The sequence below is a fragment of the Hippocampus zosterae genome, chromosome 11 (genome assembly GCF_025434085.1).
Source record: "Hippocampus zosterae strain Florida chromosome 11, ASM2543408v3, whole genome shotgun sequence".
Lineage (NCBI taxonomy): Eukaryota > Metazoa > Chordata > Actinopteri > Syngnathiformes > Syngnathidae > Hippocampus > Hippocampus zosterae.
This window is the reverse complement of record NC_067461.1, coordinates 23,635,905-23,653,066: the sequence shown is the minus strand read 5'-3', so window position 1 is coordinate 23,653,066 and position 17,162 is coordinate 23,635,905. Positions and strand designations below refer to the sequence as shown.

Genomic DNA, 17,162 nt, shown 5'->3' with positions numbered 1-17,162 from the left:
AGAGTTGCTGGTTGCAAACCTGCTGTCTATCTCGCAATTCAGGAACTCTGTATTTTAGGACCCATAAACTGTCTGCTGGTTGTCAGAGTATTGCTTTGCCTTGCTGCTTTCCTTGCTCATTGACCTTTGCTATAGACCTCGTTGTATTCGCTATTGATATCTCTGTACCATTGGTTTTGTAAGTATTGCTTTTGTTTTAGTGAATTAGCTTTTGCTACGTGCATTTGATACGTTGTTTTTCGTTTGTAGTCTCGGGTTTGTTTTCCTTCCTTGGCTTAAGTGCAAGCGCTTGTGAGTTATCGTTTAGTTTTTGTGCTCCCTGGTCCTTGTTTTGACCAGCGCTTTATGTTCCTACTTTGTCGGTGCGATTTTTGTATATTAAACCTTTTTGTTACGGAGTCCTTGTCTGGAGTCAACAATTTTTGGGATCCAAGACATTATTTGGTTCGTCCGAATCGTGATCGTCAGAGTTTAGTCCGCATTGCCGGCAAATATGTTGGACTTGGCCAAGGGTGCTTTTTGGCAATACCGTATTTTCACGACTATTCGACGCATCGTACTAATGGCCGCAGTCTCATTAATGCGTGACATTTCTGTCTTTTACACATACACAGGACGCATCGTACGAATAGCCGCAGTTTTACAGTGGTAAAACATACGCCAGCTTAAACATACGGCATGCATGCGCGCACTCTAACACGTTAGCTTGAAGCATACGGTAGCATGCCAAGACATACAGATAAGATAAAAACACGTTTTTAAAAAGGCAACGAAAGCAGAACTGAGTTCGGGTGTATTTTATTTAGCCATCGTACAATGTTCTCACGTTTTCGATCAATCATCACCCAGAAATCCATCAAAGTCCTCATCCTCTGTATCAGAAGCAGAGGACTGCACATCTCAGTTGTCATTGAATGCATCACATGCTAGTGTGAGTTGCTACGCATTGCCGAGCGGAAAGAAGGAGTAGCAACAGCAAAGTCAACATTTCTCTCGTGTGAAGCTTTCCCACATTTGAAAGTAAAGAACAGAGCGAAACATGGTGGCAGCGCGTGTGTGTGTAGAAAGAATTGAACAATTGTGCAAGTACCGTAATCCATCAAAAACGCCGCGTTCCCTCTCGTTGTTGCGTATTGTGGCGTAACTCGCCCAGCGCTGCCTCTCACTCTTTGTAAAGTTGTGTTTGCCATCGATCATTGTTCCCATGCTGTTCGCAACTTTACTTTGAACGCCCGGTTGATGCCAATGTCCAGCGGTTGGAGTTCTTTAGTCAAGCCTCCGGGAATAACGGCAAGCTCAGAGTTCATTTGCTTGACTAGATTTTTCACCGCTGCTGTGAGATGGTCACGCATGCCAAAAGCATAACCGGTGGCTTTAAGTTTTAACTGAGCTTCGTAGGCATGTCTCTTTGTCGAATTTATTTTCAGGGGTTCTTAGAAACCAAAACCGGAGTTGTTTTGCAACAATGCACATTGCCACACGCTATACAAGTGTTGGTACTGGCTTGAGGCGTCCACGTACACGCCCACCCTTCACCATTGGCGGACTAGCTTGTCTGTCCTCTCTCTCCCTCTCTCTCTCTCTCCCTCTCCATATATGTATATATACACGCCCACCCTTCCCTGATTGGCCGACTTCTTTCACAGTCACTTCCGCCTTTTCTCTATAATAATAATAATAATACATTTTATTTGTGGGCGCCTTTCTAGAAACTCAAGGACACCTTAAAACAAGCAGTTAAAATCACGAGTACAATGTTAAAAACTACATCAAATAAGATAAGAAAAAATACAACAAAAATAAATAAATAAAAATAATGGCTTTATGGTCTATATAAACGGCGTGTCGGCTGTCAGTCAGATTTTGGAACTCAGCGCATATAAAGGACGCTCCGCACCATAAGGCGTCCTGTCCATTTTGGAGAAAATTTAAGACTTAATGGCGCCTTATAGTCGTGAAAATACGGTAATTTAGTTTATTTCTTTTATGGACAGAATTCTTAGCACAGTCAAGGTGCTCGGAGTGTATGGTTTGGTGACTTCAGAAAAGAGTAGCATTGCTTCCCCAGGTCAGGAATGAGATCTTGCGCCAGGCGGAGGAGTTCAAGTATTTGGGGGGTTTTGTTCAGAAGTGACAGAAGGATGCAGCCATAGATTGACTGGCAGATCGGGACAGTCTGTCCATGGATAAACAAGAAGATGGGCTGAGAGGCAAAACTCTGTTTATTGGTCAATCTAGGGTCCACCCTCACCTATGGTCTTAAGTTGTATTCATGACCAAAAGACAAAGATAATGGATATAAGCGGCCAAAATGATTTTCTTTCAAAGGGTGTCGGGCCCTAGAGATAGCAGAGTAATCCAGAAAGGGCTCAGAGTCAAGACATTGCTCCTTTTAATTGAGGGGAGCTACATGAAGTCAATTGGGCATCTGATCCACGTGTCTCTGAGACATAGTCCCTGCGCGTTCCCTACATGTTCCCCAACGGGAAGACATCACATGAAGAGACAATGGAAATTCCTCAGGATCCCCCCAGAAGAGCTGGACAAGACCAGGACTTCTCTGCTTAAACTGTTGCAACTGTGTCTTGACCCCGGATTAGTGGAAGAAAATGGATAGATGGAAAATAACAAGCCAGAATGTGAAGATTGATGTATGGTTTGAATTTGTTGCTAAAGTTATGTCAAAAGAAAATTAACATATAAACAATGAACACCTGAAAAGCCCTTCAAATACATCAACACAAAGATTGAGTTGGATTTTGTTCTTACCTGGGGCACAGAGGACATCAAAAATAAAGCTGGCCAACATGAGCGGAAGGACGGGTCTGTAACCACAATAGTTTCCATCTCTGAGCTGCTCAGCCCTCTCTCTGATGACGGACATTTCTACGAGACCCATCGGAAGTTTCTTCAACAGAGCCACAATATCTGACTCTTGGTAAGCCAGCTTCACCTGGTTAATTCAAAAACAGTAAATCATGTTCTACATATCATCAGGCCTCATTTTTATGTTGTTGTATGGAATCAATTTCTTGAGCGTTAACACTTCTAATGGGAATTTGACTTTTAACAGTGCTAAAAGGCATCTTATAACTAACTGTGCCATTGTGAGTGCTGACCATGTTCAGTGCAGATAGGCAAAGTTGCTTCCTCAGGCAATTTGATCCTGTTATCTGTAAGTGGAACTGTCCAAAGTAGTGATTGTCTTGTGTTGTCTGACTATAACCCCTCCCAAGAAGAGAAAAATGCAATAAAAATGGAGCACCCCACTGCTCGGAGAGCCTCCATCACAGATCTGTCAATGGTGTTTCTCCATAGTTTTGGTAGCTGAAATAAATCTCTACATTTTACAGACTTTCGTTGTCTTGGTTTCCCTGGACAAGACAATTTTGCACCCCAGATGGGACCTCAAGTATGTTGCTTGAGGTAGACGGACGAGAGCTGGACTGCACAACCTTCTTCACAAAGACGAAGAACTCTTCTCTCATAAATTTGAGAGATGAGGATTCCGTCCAACTCCCTGAAAGCACCTCTTTGAGGGCTCGACGAACTCAAACTCTCCTTTGACATGGTAAATCCGATTTCAAAATTCATGATAAGTAATGACCTGAATATTTTATGAATTTGAAGATGAGATTTATTTTAATTTCATTTGTGTGTTTTAATCTATTCAATTCCGTCTGCTTGTTCGTGCGCATGGGCTTGATATACAATGTACTTTTTCAACACCGACACGAGGCAGCCAATAGTTCATTTCAACCCACTTGGGCGAAATGGACAACCAGGCCAAACGTTTCCTTGGATCACTTAAAATGCACCACTGGTCACCCAACCGCGCACACTGGTTTGGGAACGTGCCAGAGGAACACAGAGTGGTGTGGGGGGACATATTTATGAAATACAACACCCCACTCTCGAACTCTGCTGCTGTGGAGATTTTTTTTTTTCAAATGTGTGACATCATCGACCAAAGAGCTTTGACAAGCTGTTCTTCCTCAAGGAGAACATGTCCCTAGGAGGAGATGCGGCAGGGGGACGAACACAGCTAATTAGCTTTAAATGTTCATGAATTATGAAACTTCTACTGTTTGCTTGTCTTTCATGGTGTCATGCAATGATGTTTTTTGGCGGGTGAGGTTTAAGGATGAAATGCTTTTAAAGGATTAGGACGGAGGACCAATTATTATATGAATAAGGAAGGAGGGATGGTGACGGAAGGATGCCCAGGTTTCAGAATAGGGACCGGCAAATTAGGGTCAAGTGCCAATCTTTGTTACATTCATTGGCCTTCTGGAATTGCATTCATTTTCAGAATGCGAGGGACCTTGTAACAGAAGATAAAAACAGAAGATGCTAATTTATGTAATCTACAGATCTCTGCTACACGCTATTTAGACTGATATGCTGAAAACACATTTAATTCACCATCATACTTAAAAATAAAAAGTGATTTAATAAAATGGCTGAGCGTCGAACCTCTAAAGCTTTAGTAGATGCTGGTGGTCTCTGGAGTTCCAAGGAGAACATGCCGGTGTTGAAGGCCAGATTATGGAGCTCCAGTCGATCACTGAGGACAGTGATGAGGAAGGCTGCTTTTGACAATGTGTTGGTAGCCACCTGTGTCTGATGGCCAGTCGACACTTTATTCTTCTTAGCCTAAACAAACAAAAAGGCAAATATGCAGACGTGAAATGACACATGTATGAGTAACTGCACCTATAGTAGACAGAATTACATTAATGCACATGAACAGATATATAGAGTAGAAATATATTTTTTAAAGTGTGGATCCTTATTGTTATACTTCACAATTATATGCTGTTTTGTGTTGTCTACTCTAACTCATACAATCTCAACAAAATATATTCAGGTTTGTGACTGTAAGATCACAAGAATTGAACGGCACCTCCCGATATTCATCCATCCATTTTCAGAAACACTTACACTCACGAGGGTCTAAGGCGAGCTGGGGGCTATTCCAGCTATATTCGGGCGGTAGGCGGGGGACACCCTGAACTGGTTGCCAGCCAATAACAGGGCACACATAGATATACAATCACACTCATGCCTAGGGACAATTTATAGTGTTCAATCAGCCTACCATGCAAGTTTTTGGAATGTGGGTGGAAACCGGAGTACCCGGTTTGGGCTGTGCAATTTATATGACAATATATAAACTGGCACTCTTGCCTGTTTTTTAATACTCGGGTTTTAATATTTTGAAAATCTGAAAACATTTAAAACTATATTTTTAGTTGGTCTCTCGTCTGCTCCGTCGCTGGTCATCTTGCCACATGCCTTCTCTTTAGAAAACAGAGTCTGTAGACTCTGAGGTAGTAGGCTCTCCTATCTCTTGGGTTGAAGTCACCATGGCGGTTAAAAAGCTCCTTGGTGGCAAAGTCCCGGATGAGATCTGCCCGGAATTCCGAAAGGCTCTAGATCAGTGGTCACCAACATGGTGCCCGCGGGCACCAGGTAGCCCGTGAAGACCACTTGAGTAGCCCGCCAGTGCCTGGACATTGTGATTTGCTAGTAGAAATTATGATTTAAAAATGCAAACATTGGCAGTACTGTGAGACATTTCGAAACACGATCAAAGTCTGACAATTTAAATCATCAAGTATTAAAAATAACACATCCTCATATTATTGAAGGTATTTTGGACAAATATGTTATTTCAGACGTGTATCAATTTGGTAGCCCTTCACACAATCGGTACACATGAAGTTGCTCTCACCCTCAAAAATGTTGGTGACACCTGCTCTAGATGTAGTGGGCATGTCCAGGCCTAAATAAAGAGCTAGGTCTTTCAACTGATCTCGTTCATCCCCACAACGGACGGGAGGTCAGCATCACTGCAGACGCTGCAACAATCGGCCTGTCGAATCACCCTTTCTATTCTTCCCTGAATAGTGAGGAAGACCCGAATATACTTATACTCCTCCACTCGGGGCAGGATCTTATCCCAGACCTGGAGAGTGCACGCCTCTCTTCTCCAACAGAGAACCGTAGTCTCAGGTAGGAAGTGCTGATTTTCATCCAAAACACTTGACACTCAGCTGCGGACTTCTCCAATAAGAGCTGGCTAATGTAGATTGATGAAGCCAACAGTAGTACAACTCATCTGAAATAAAGGAGATATAATACTGAGGCCATCAAACCGGTCCTCTTCTACAACTTGGCTCTGCCTAGAAATTCTGTCCATGAAGTTTATGAACAGACAAAAGGCAGCTTTGGTGAAATCCTACCCTCAAAAATTCATCCTGACTGCTGACAATTTGAACGAACCTCTGACACCATTCATACAGGGACAGAACAGGGGGTTTGGGACCCAATGCCAGCAAACTCTTCGAGTAACACAGTTTAACACCTTCACCAATTTACAGGACTCTATTACAAATCCATCGATCCATTTCAATTCCAATTGAATCTCAACCAATTTCCTTGGTCAAAATAAAAGTACTAAGTAGAATCCAGCCAAATCAAGGTCTTCCTCATCAAGTGTCGGGAAATAACAGATACTAAGCAACACTGAGAAGCATACAGGGTCTTGTCTCAGAGTGCACATTGTATTTGATCAGACTACATTCAGGATTCTGGCACTCTCGTCCCACACTCAAGTCACTGTCTACGGGATGCACGCACACAGGTACACTCAAGATTCATATTCGAAACAGCTTTCTCTACCTAACAAATAACAGAAAAATAAACTCTTTCATTGTTAAATTAAAAAAAACAAAAGAAACAATGGAATTCATCTAATTAAGAAACACAAATTATTCTGGTCTGATGTACAAATGTTTTAAGAGTCAGGAAAGGACATGAAAATGTACTGAGGCCAGCATTTTTTGCTAGACAACATAGCTGAGACGACCCAATAGAATGATAAAATGAGACACTTTGAAGTTGAAGTGAATTTTACTGAACTTACCTTCGTCTGTGGCTGTTCCACTTTAAGGTCAGGAGGGTTCGCCAGAAGTTCCTTTGCCAAATCCACAGCCAGTTGGCATGCTTCATTATTGTATCCATGAGCATGTAGAGCCTCAGCACATGCAAACAGCACCTATTCAAACAACATCATTTGGGGTCATTCTATTCAAAGAATACCATGCCCTGTGTTACCATAAAATACAAGTTTAATTTGTTCTGTGGCCACGCTGTAATTCAAATCACTTATGTCTCAAACCAAATTTCATGATTGAAATGAATGGAAATACTGTTATTATTCTGTTTTCAACCTCGGACAAATTGGAGTATTGGCACAGAGTATCGGATACTGGGACGTTGGGGTATTGGCACATTGGAATTGGAATTTGGCACAATTAACCTCTTTCATGGATATTAAATTTTTTTGCCAGGCCTGAAATGTGTTACAGGTTTAATGAGTTTTCACACATTTCTACCCTCACATGGAATCCCTTCTCAACATCTTCGTTTTCCATGCATGGGGATTTAGAGCTTACTCTTTTTTTCAGGCAAGTGGGGTCAATGGGGGTGATGGATGTGGGGTAAGTAGGGGGTGGTTCTGAAAAAACATCACCAGATTTTCATTCGGATTAATTTCACAATCAGTGACGGATATGTCTAACCAGTAGCATTTTTATGGGCATCAACCTGCGCCACCAGTGTGTCATAATAATACGCGAAAGTGCACAATTTTACAACTCAAGATGGAATCTGCTAACCCTAAATATTTTGATATTCGGGGCGGGGTCGATGGACCTTCCTCAAAGTAAGTATATTGTTTCATTATCCCAGCAGGATGCCCATTTAACATGCACACTGATTATTGATCAGCCAATCAATGTACACCCAATACATTTACATCGACCGGTATGGCCCTGTCCTCTACACACTCCAACTATGAAGTCGTTTGAGACTCTTTCCTGAGTAAGGGCGATACAAATAATATTAATTTGCATTTGCTATTAACTGCTATTTATCTTTGTTGGTAACAGACATAAACCCATGAGAATGAATCCCTCATCTGAGCATACCTGAGCATATGCATAAATTATCTGTTCTTGAGCATAGTGTAGCGAAGACCCTGACAGCCACACAACCGTCACACAAGACCTACACATGCTGAAAATCCATGCAACTTTTTAAATTCTGTGTTGATTCAAACATTTTTTTTCAGACAACTTGAACATCCATCAACTCATGGAGCAAAATTTCCAGGCTTCGAGGCAACCAAAACACCTCAAAATGGCTTTTTCTCTAAACGGCATCACTCCGGGATATCCCCTTTCATCTCAACCTGGCATTGCTGGAGGAAGGACAATCCCACAATGAGACAACTGCAACCTCTAGACGTTTCAATGTGCCAAATAAAGTGAAATGCAATAATTACAGGCCTGAGGATTTAACGGTAACAATCGTATTCAGTAGTGTGTCGTTTCTGTGGGTTCATTGGTGCGGTACCCAAAAATCATTTCCCCTAAAAATCACAGCACACTATTTGACTGTACGCAATGGAATATCTCCTGTGTGATCAACGTGATTTCACTGTGCCCGTATGTGTGTTTGTGGTGTGGCGTGCGAGTGTTTTCCTTCTATTGTACTTTCGTTTTAGTTTTAAGTGGTGGTGAGGCGGAACAGGAAACATTAGGGGTGTTCACACGGCAACATTTGCTCTGGTGCTACGCCAGAGCTGCGCCAGTGGAGCGGTCACACGTGCAAATTTGCTCCGGGGTAGCCCTGGAAAACAGCTTACCCAGGAGCACATCTTAACCGTGAACTTCCCAGATATAAGCAGCACATCGACTGTTTCACCAGAGAAGGCAACATTCTAGAACACTGCTATACAACAATCAAAAATTCATATCGATCGATCGCCCCCCGCACTGCACTGGGTCTTTCTGACCATAATTTAATATACTTAATACCCACATACAGACAGAAACTCAAATGTGTTAAACCGGTTGTTAAGACTGTGAAAAAAATGGACAGATGAAGCAAAGCTAGCTCGACAAGAATGCTTAGACTGCACTTCTTGGGGCATCTTTGAAACTTCAACGGGCACACCGGATGAATACACAGACACTGTAACATCATACATCAGTTTCTGTGAGGACATGTGTGTACCAACGAAGTCCTTCCGTTCCTTCAACAATAACAAGCCGTGGTTCACTCCCAAACTCAGGCAACTCAGGAAAGAGAAAGAGGCCGCATTTAGAAGTGGAGATCGGGCACTGTACAAACACCCCCGAAACCAATTGACAAAGGAAATTAACATCGCAAAGAAATGCTATGCAGAGAGACTGAAAAAACAGTTCTGTGCTAACAACTATGCATCTGTGTGGAATGGCCTGAAAGCAGTCACAAACTATAGAATGCCATCCCCCCAAACAGTGAACAATAAGGGTCTTGCTGATGAACGAAACATGTTTTTCTGCCGATTTGAAAAAGACACCCCCATTTCCCACATACACCCACCACTACCAGAAACTACTCTATCGACGCCCCTACCCCCATTCTCTCCCCTACAGATCCACGACGAGTTTACCGTTTCCTGAAATTTCGCTCGCACACATGACCCCACTGTTTACAGTAAGGACCAGCTGTTAGCTTGGCGGGCTAACAGCAGGCTACTGGCCAGAGTCATGGCTAACAGCAGTTACTCCGGACACACACACCAAGTTGAAGTCTTCCAACTTGTATGAGCGGACAGGCAGGGAGTGGTAAGAGAAAAGGAGCGGGACTGGCTGTGTTTGTGAACGGTAGATGGTGTAATCTCGGGCACATCACCATCAAGGAGCAACTCTTCAGCCGGGACATTGAGCTACTAGCCATTAGCCTCAGGCCGCTCTCCCGCCCAAGGAAATTTTTGCACGTCATAGCTGCGACTGTGTATGTTCCCCCGTCGGCAAATGGCAATGCAGCATGTGATGGATGCCCTGATGACTGTAGTGAAAGGTGTACAAACACAGATCCCCACCGCCATGCTGATTATCTCTGGGGACTTTAACCACATCTGTCTGTCGTCCTCCCTACTAAAAAGAGACAATAAAATTGTAGACTTGTTTTATGCCAACACCAAGGAGGCATATACACCCTAGCCCCTGCCCCCCTCTTGGAAGAGTGGACCACAACATCTGTGCATCTCCAGCCTGTGTACAGACCCCTTGTACACAGGCAGCCAGCTGTGACTCGCATGGTCAGAAGATGGTCCATCCACAGAGGCTGAAGAGGCTCAGCGAGACTGCTGGCTGCATAAGGTTAGCTTTGCTAGCATCCTCCTGTTGCCCACCTTCTCCAGAGTGTCCAGGAAGCAGAGCAGGACAGAACTATCCGTCCTGACCAGTCAGTCCAGTCTCTCTGTTCCGGTCTTAGATGCTGCCTGGCCTGCAGACTATGCCAAATGGATGGCAGAAGCCACCACTGAGTCAAAGATGTTCTTAAGGACCCCTGAACCCCAAAAGACCTGTTTCCTGAGGAGGAAGAGGCGGTTCTGTCCCTTCCTGATCAGGGCATCTGTGTTGTTAGACCAGTCAAGTTTATTGTTGAGAAGAACACCCCGGTACTTGGAAGAGATCACCCTCTCTTTGTCCGTACCTTGGATGTTCATCAGTGCAGGTGAGGACCGTTTCCTGCAGAAATCCACAACAAAATCCTTCGTTTTCCCGGGGTTGTTCTGGAGGTGATTCTGCTGGCACCAGTCCATGAAGTCCTTCGTCAGTCCCTTGTACTCCCGATCGTCTCCCTCTGTAATGAGGCCTACAATCGCAGAGTCGTCAGAGAACTTCTGAAGGTTGGAGAGATGTATCTGAAGTCCGAGGTGTAGAGGGTGAACAGAAATGGAGCATGTACAGTCCCCTGCGGCGACCCAGTGCTGCAGAGAAGCCTGTCGAACTCACAGCTTTGTGCCCTCACATACTAATATATATATGTGAGGGTACATGTGAGGGTTTGTGAGGTAATCCATGATGTGAGGTGTAGGTCCACTCCGGCGTGCCACAGCTTGTCCCCCAGTAGGTTGGGCTGGATAGTATTTAAGGCACTGGAGAAATCAAAGAGGTGCAGCTGCAGGGGTTACTGGTGTTTGGGGGGAGGGACAGACGTCTGGTCGACGAACCGGTTGAAAAACGGTTCAGTTCATCTGCCCAGTCCTTGTCCTTCTCAGTCAATATTTGTGGGCTTTTGTGACCTGAGATGGTTTTCGGGCCCCTCCAGACACCAGTGACATTACTGGCCTGTAGCTGGTCCTCCATTTTCTTCCTGTAGGCTTTCTTCCCCTCTCTGATCTTTCTCCTCAGCTGGATCTGCATGGCCTTCAGCTCCTCTCTGTTTCTTGACACAAAAGCCCTCTTCTTCTCCTTCAGGAGGGCCTTTATGTCGGGAGTAATCCATGGTTTGTTGTTCGAAAAACACCGTACAGTCTTGGTGGGTACGGTGTTTCCCTCACAAACGATTACATAGTCCGTGATGGTGTCAGACAATCAATGTCCTCCCCATGAACGTCGTTGAAGAGCTCCCACTTGGTTGAGTCGAAGCAGTCCTGCAGAGCCTCTTCAGCCTCCGTGGACCATCTTCTGACCATGCGGGTCACAGCTGGTTGCCTGTGCACCAAGGGTTTGTACACAGACTGGAGAAATACCAAGTTGTGGTCCCCTCTTCCAAGGGGTGGGGGGGGGGGTATATGCCTCCTTGGTGTTGGCATAAAACAACATGACTGCGCCTGTGTGTCATCTTTCGCCATGGGTTGAGCTCTTCTTTGAAAGATGAACTTGCAGTTAATGATGACAGCACAAATATGGAGGCGCTCATCGGTCTTGCTATAAGATTGGACAACCGTTTGCGTTAGAGAAATCAGAAAGGTGGAGTAGAGGACAGGTTTGACAATAAAGACTTGACTTGACTTGGACCACTTCCGTGCCCAGTCAGAACTCCGCCATGCTGATGGGACACCTGCTATTCAAGAGACTTTGCGACCTCCCAAGCCAGAGTGTGAGCGTGCTGGGACTACCACCACAGGCGAAGAACCTATGGAGGATGCTTGGGACCGGAGGAGAACGCGCCAGCTTCAAGTCCATGTCTGCTTCTACTGTGGCCATTAGGGACATCTGGTTTCCAATTGCCCGAGCAGACCTCACGCCAGTCACGCCCATCTATTAATGTGGGCAATTGTGAGTCAGACACCAACACCAGCACTGATCATTGACAGCAGGGTAAAGCTGGCTCTCGCACATCCAGGAGGCTCAAGCTGGAGGGAGATATTTTTGGTCAGGCTCAGGGTTTCCCTTTTTGGGCTCAGGTGGGATTCTGGGGCCGATGACCAACCCCAGTTTAACTAAGGAATTACGTTGACAGGTCGCGATATTGCTGGGCACACAACACAGAACCCGATCATCCTGTGGGACCGCCCCGCAATTGAGAACTGGAGCCCGTTCTGTTAAGCGCACTGCCTACGGTCGGCAACAGGCGGTAGAGGGGGACCTCTTGATGTTGCTCGTGAATCCATCTATTCAGATAAAGTTCTGAGTATCTACCACGGCCTTCCCCAAGTATTCAGTAAAAACCGCACTCAATCATTGCCTTCACACCGACCTTATGATTGTGCAACAGATTTACTGCCAAATGCCCCATTGCGAAGTTCTCGACTCTACCAGCTATCCCAAGTTCATTTAGGACTCACGATCCAAACAAACCAGTCTTCTTATTGGCCATATTAATATCCCAAGTGACGGCCCGGTGAGCGAGTGGTTAGCGCGTCGACATCACAGTGCAGAAGTCGTGGGTTCCATCCCGGCTACGGCCTTCTTGTGTGGACTTTGCATGTTCTCCCCATGCCAGTGTCAGAGATTTTCTCAGACAAAGTTAAAAAAATGACACGGCACACAGGAAAATTGTCTTCAATATCGACAGGAGCGGATCTCTGAGACCGAACGACGGTTGAGTAGCTCCAATTTACACACTCGACTCTGTCTCCGTCGGTTTTGAACTTTTATTGCAAAATACAAGAAAGACACTGCACAGATTTGCATACCGAGCCCCCCAGTCCGGCCCCTCGGTAGTGATCTAATCTACCCAAATACACAAGTCACAGACCTTGCTGATGACAAATGCCCACCTGAGCGCGACAGCTGTTCCCAAACTGTCTTTTGGTATTCAACAACTCTTTGTTCCCAATTTGTCTATTCCCACTCTGGGATTGAATCGAGCCTTCTTCCATCTGTTCGCCCCCTTGCTTTGACGTGATTACTCAAGAAAAGGCCCTCCGCCCAAACGGCTGACACCTATGCACTGAGTATGTCCAGACATGCCACAATTAACCGAAACATGATGCAATTTTGTTCATAGATTTCTAGATTTCTATCGAGTTCATAGATATCAGCCTGCCTTGGGCCCAATTTTGTTCAGTCTCTATGTAACCGACCTACCTCCAGTCTGCCCTGATGTTAATTTGCAAATATATGATGACACAGTGCTACATATCCATGCTAAATCAAAACAAGAAGCAACAAAACTATCAGCAGCTCTGACATCTGTATCTCTCTGGCTTGGTCAATTTAGTTTACACCTCAATACCAAAAAGACTGTGTTCTTCTCTCGTAAGGCAGCAGAAACTGTCTGTCGTGGTTAATGGAGAGAGCCTTGACATTTTAGAAAATTTCAAACACCGTATTGGCCCGGATAAAGATTATAAGACGACCCCCTCTTTTTCAAGACTCAAGTTGGGAAAAAATACTTTTTTGAACACCAAGTTATTTTTTATACAGAAAATAATGACAGTACATCTGTTGTAAACAAATTATTAGAACAATATATTTGAGAGAAAAAGCATGATATTTTGGCTCGTTCATCTTAATATCTGAACATTTAAATATGTAAACTAAAGTGCAATCACATTCGTAAATTAATTGCTTCTGGTTTTTGAAATGTAAATAAACCAATCTATTGTGATAAAACAACAAAATTGCACTAACTGCATTAACCATCAAAGTGAAGTCTTACTGTAACTGTAGTCTTGAAACAAACTAGTCTTGAAAGAAATCTGAATAAGGAAAAACATTGGAATGAAATAATGCAAACTGGTTAAACTTGAGAATAGCTGAGATCTGTCATGACAGAACATGACTCCTCACAAACATCCTCTGCCTCGCTGTGCTCGATGTCACTGTCCTCACTCTCATCCTCTGGCTCTGCTGGTCCTCCTCACCGCCGTCCAGGGCATTTAATTTCCAACATTTTTTATTTTTCTTCTTCGTGCTACCGCTATTTTTATTTTTATTCTTCATGAACGGGGTTCGCTTTGGCCTGGGGAGTCAAGTTCAGCATTCGCTTCAATGGTATCTGCAGCCATCTAACATCGTGGCTATAACCACCGTCTTATATTCGGGCCAATACGGTATCTGGCAGTGGTCATTGACACCAATCTATCATTCATAGCGCATGTTAAAAAAAAAAAAACATTAAATACAATCTGTCAAATAAAAAAAGACCATTTCTAACCTCTACGACAGCTCAAGTCAATATGCACGCAATGATAATTTCACATAAAAAATTATCGTTTCGCAACTCGGATACACACAACAGAAACTGTTCAAGTCACTCTTCAAAAGGGCAGTTAAAATACTAGACAGGACACCAATGTATTTTCACAATTGTATCATTTTAAAAATACTTCACATTCTCGATCTGGATTGCCACCAGATCTTTGTGGATGCTTTTCTCATTTACAAAGTTTTAAATAAGCCTGCTCCCTCAACTTTAGATAAATTCATTCAGAGGAGAAACAGTGAAGGACTGAGAACAATAAATGGTTACCTCTGTAAGAGGAATGCAACCCTGGAATAAGTTGCCAATATACCGTATTTTCACGACTATAAGGCGCCATTAAAAGTCTTCAATTTTCTCCAAAATGGACAGGACGCCTTATGGTGCGGAGCGTCCTTTATATGCGCTGAGTTCCAAAATCTGACTGACAGCCGACACGCTGTTTATATAGAGAAAAGGCGGAAGTGACTGTGGCCAGGCATGCGGGAAAGAAGTCGGCCAATCAGGGAAGGGTGGGCGTGTATATATACATATATGGAGAGAGAGAGAGGACAGGCAAGCTGGGGAGCAGTCCACGGTGAAGGGTGGGCGTGTAAGTGGACGCTAAAGGGACGCCGCAAGTCAGTACCTACACTTGTATAGAGTGTGGCAATGTGCATTGTTGCAAAACAACTCCGGTTTTGGTTTCTAAGAACCCCTGAAAATAAATTTCAAAGAGACACGCCTACGAAGCTCAGTTCATACTTAAAGCCATCGGTTATGCTTTTGGCATGCGTGCCCATCTCACAGCAGCGGTGAAAAACCAAGTCAAGCAAATGAACTCTGAGCTTGCCGTTATTCCCGGAGGCTTGACTAAAGAACTCCAACCGCTGGACATTGGCATCAACCGGGCGTTCAAAGTAAAGTTGCGAACGGCATGGGAACAATGGATGAGAGGGAACGCGGCGTTTTTGATGGATTACGGTACTTGCATAATTGTTCAATTCTTTCTACACACACACGCGCTGCCACCATGTTTCGCTCTGTTCTTTACTTTGAAATGTGGGAAAACTTCACACGAGAGAAATGTTGACTTTGCTGTTGCTGCTCCTTCTTTCCGCTCGGCAATGCGTAGCAACTCACACTTTAGCATGTGATTGCGTTCAATGACAACTGGGATGTGCAGTCCTCTGCTTCTGATAGAGAGGATGAGGACTTTGATGGATTTCTGGGTGATGATTGATCGAAAAACGTGAGAACATTGTACGATGGCTAAATAAAATAGACCCGAACTCAGTTCTGCTTTCGTTGCCTTTTTAAAAACGTGTTTTTTGCTTGTATCTGTATGTCTTGGCATGCTACCGTATGCTTCAAGCTAACGTGTTAGCGTGCGCGCATGCATGCCGTATGTTTAAGCTGGCGTATGTTTTACCACTGTAAAACTGCACCCATCGGTACAGTGCGGTCTGTATATGTGTAAAATACAGAAATATCACCCATTAATGAGACTGCGCCCAACCGTACGGTGCGTCGAATAGTCGTGAAAATACGGTACATTAGAGCAGGGGTGGGCAATTATTTTCCCGGGAGGGGGGGGGGGCAAATGAGAAGTAGAAAATATTGTGGAGGGCCAGGCCAAAAGTTAGAAAAGGAAATAGAAAATAAAGAAGGATGTGTACTGAGCCCCCTGTTGTTCACGCTCTACACATTTGACTGCTCTCCGACTCTTATTAGCGCTCCAGTTTGCGGAAAGTTTTTAACATGATCAAACCATTCGAGGAAATGTTCATTTACTCAAGCCACAAGCAATTCACTCTGAGCATGGAAATTGCCAGAATCAGACTGAGTAAGAATCGCTTCCTTGTTTTTCAAAGTCTCGAAGATTTGAGTCTTTCCGACTCCAGGCGTCTCCTGAATGTTTCGTACTTAGTTACCTGCTTCGTTTAGTCAGATACATATCACTTTCCCTTAAATGGTCATTACTCTCTCCCTCTTGCTTCGTCTTCCCCTCCCTCCCTGTGCTCTGCAAATTGAAGTAACCTTGCCACCTGGTGTTGAAATACCTGCCATTACAAGTCAAAATAAAATGAATGCAATCAAACCTTAATTGTGCACCAATCTTCGACACAACTACGGCGGGCCGAATTAAAAAGACCAACGGGCCGGATCCGGTTTGCCAGTTTGCCCACTTTTAAAGTTTTATAGGTACACTGTGCTATTATAGAAACCCGCCTTGGGACCACACAGGAAACTAGCATTTATGCTACATCCACTGCATTTACAGTTTATTCTTGAGTGTATTCATGTGCAGTGTCCCAATGAAATACAAACATATATGTGTATATATACATTATATATATATATATATATATATATATATATTAGAGCTGTCAGTTTAGCGCATTTTTATTGGCATTAATTGAAATGAATTTTAATGGGATTAAATTTTTTTCTCACGAGATTAACGCGGCACACGTCACGAGCGGATGTTACGTTGCTCTATAAATACACCAGAACAAAACAACAAGCGCGCTGCAGAAGTCCACGCCCATGTCTGTTTTGCCAGCCACGGCAGCATGAGACACCGAAAAGCAAAGTTTACTTTTAAAAAGTTGAGCGATTGCTCCACTGACAAGACCAAAGTTACCTGCTCTTCTCTCTCTGTTTATCATACAGCTATACGA

The 17,162-nt window shown here is 44.0% G+C and overlaps 1 protein-coding gene and 1 long non-coding RNA gene across 3 annotated transcripts in view; one reads left to right on the top strand and one right to left on the bottom strand.

Moving 5' to 3' along the window:
• Nucleotides 1-17,162, bottom strand: part of zswim8 (zinc finger, SWIM-type containing 8) — a 204,509-nt gene that overhangs the window by 57,869 nt on the left and 129,478 nt on the right. For both annotated transcript variants that reach the window (XM_052080981.1, XM_052080982.1), the window contains exons 11-13: nucleotides 6,932-7,063; nucleotides 4,477-4,656; nucleotides 2,770-2,953 (exon numbers count right to left, since the gene is read on the bottom strand). In XM_052080981.1, the coding sequence (XP_051936941.1) occupies nucleotides 2,770-2,953; nucleotides 4,477-4,656; nucleotides 6,932-7,063 (496 nt within the window). The remainder of the gene's footprint in view (nucleotides 1-2,769; nucleotides 2,954-4,476; nucleotides 4,657-6,931; nucleotides 7,064-17,162) is intronic.
• Nucleotides 1-17,162, top strand: part of LOC127610769 (uncharacterized) — a 75,769-nt gene that overhangs the window by 6,411 nt on the left and 52,196 nt on the right. The window lies entirely within an intron of this gene.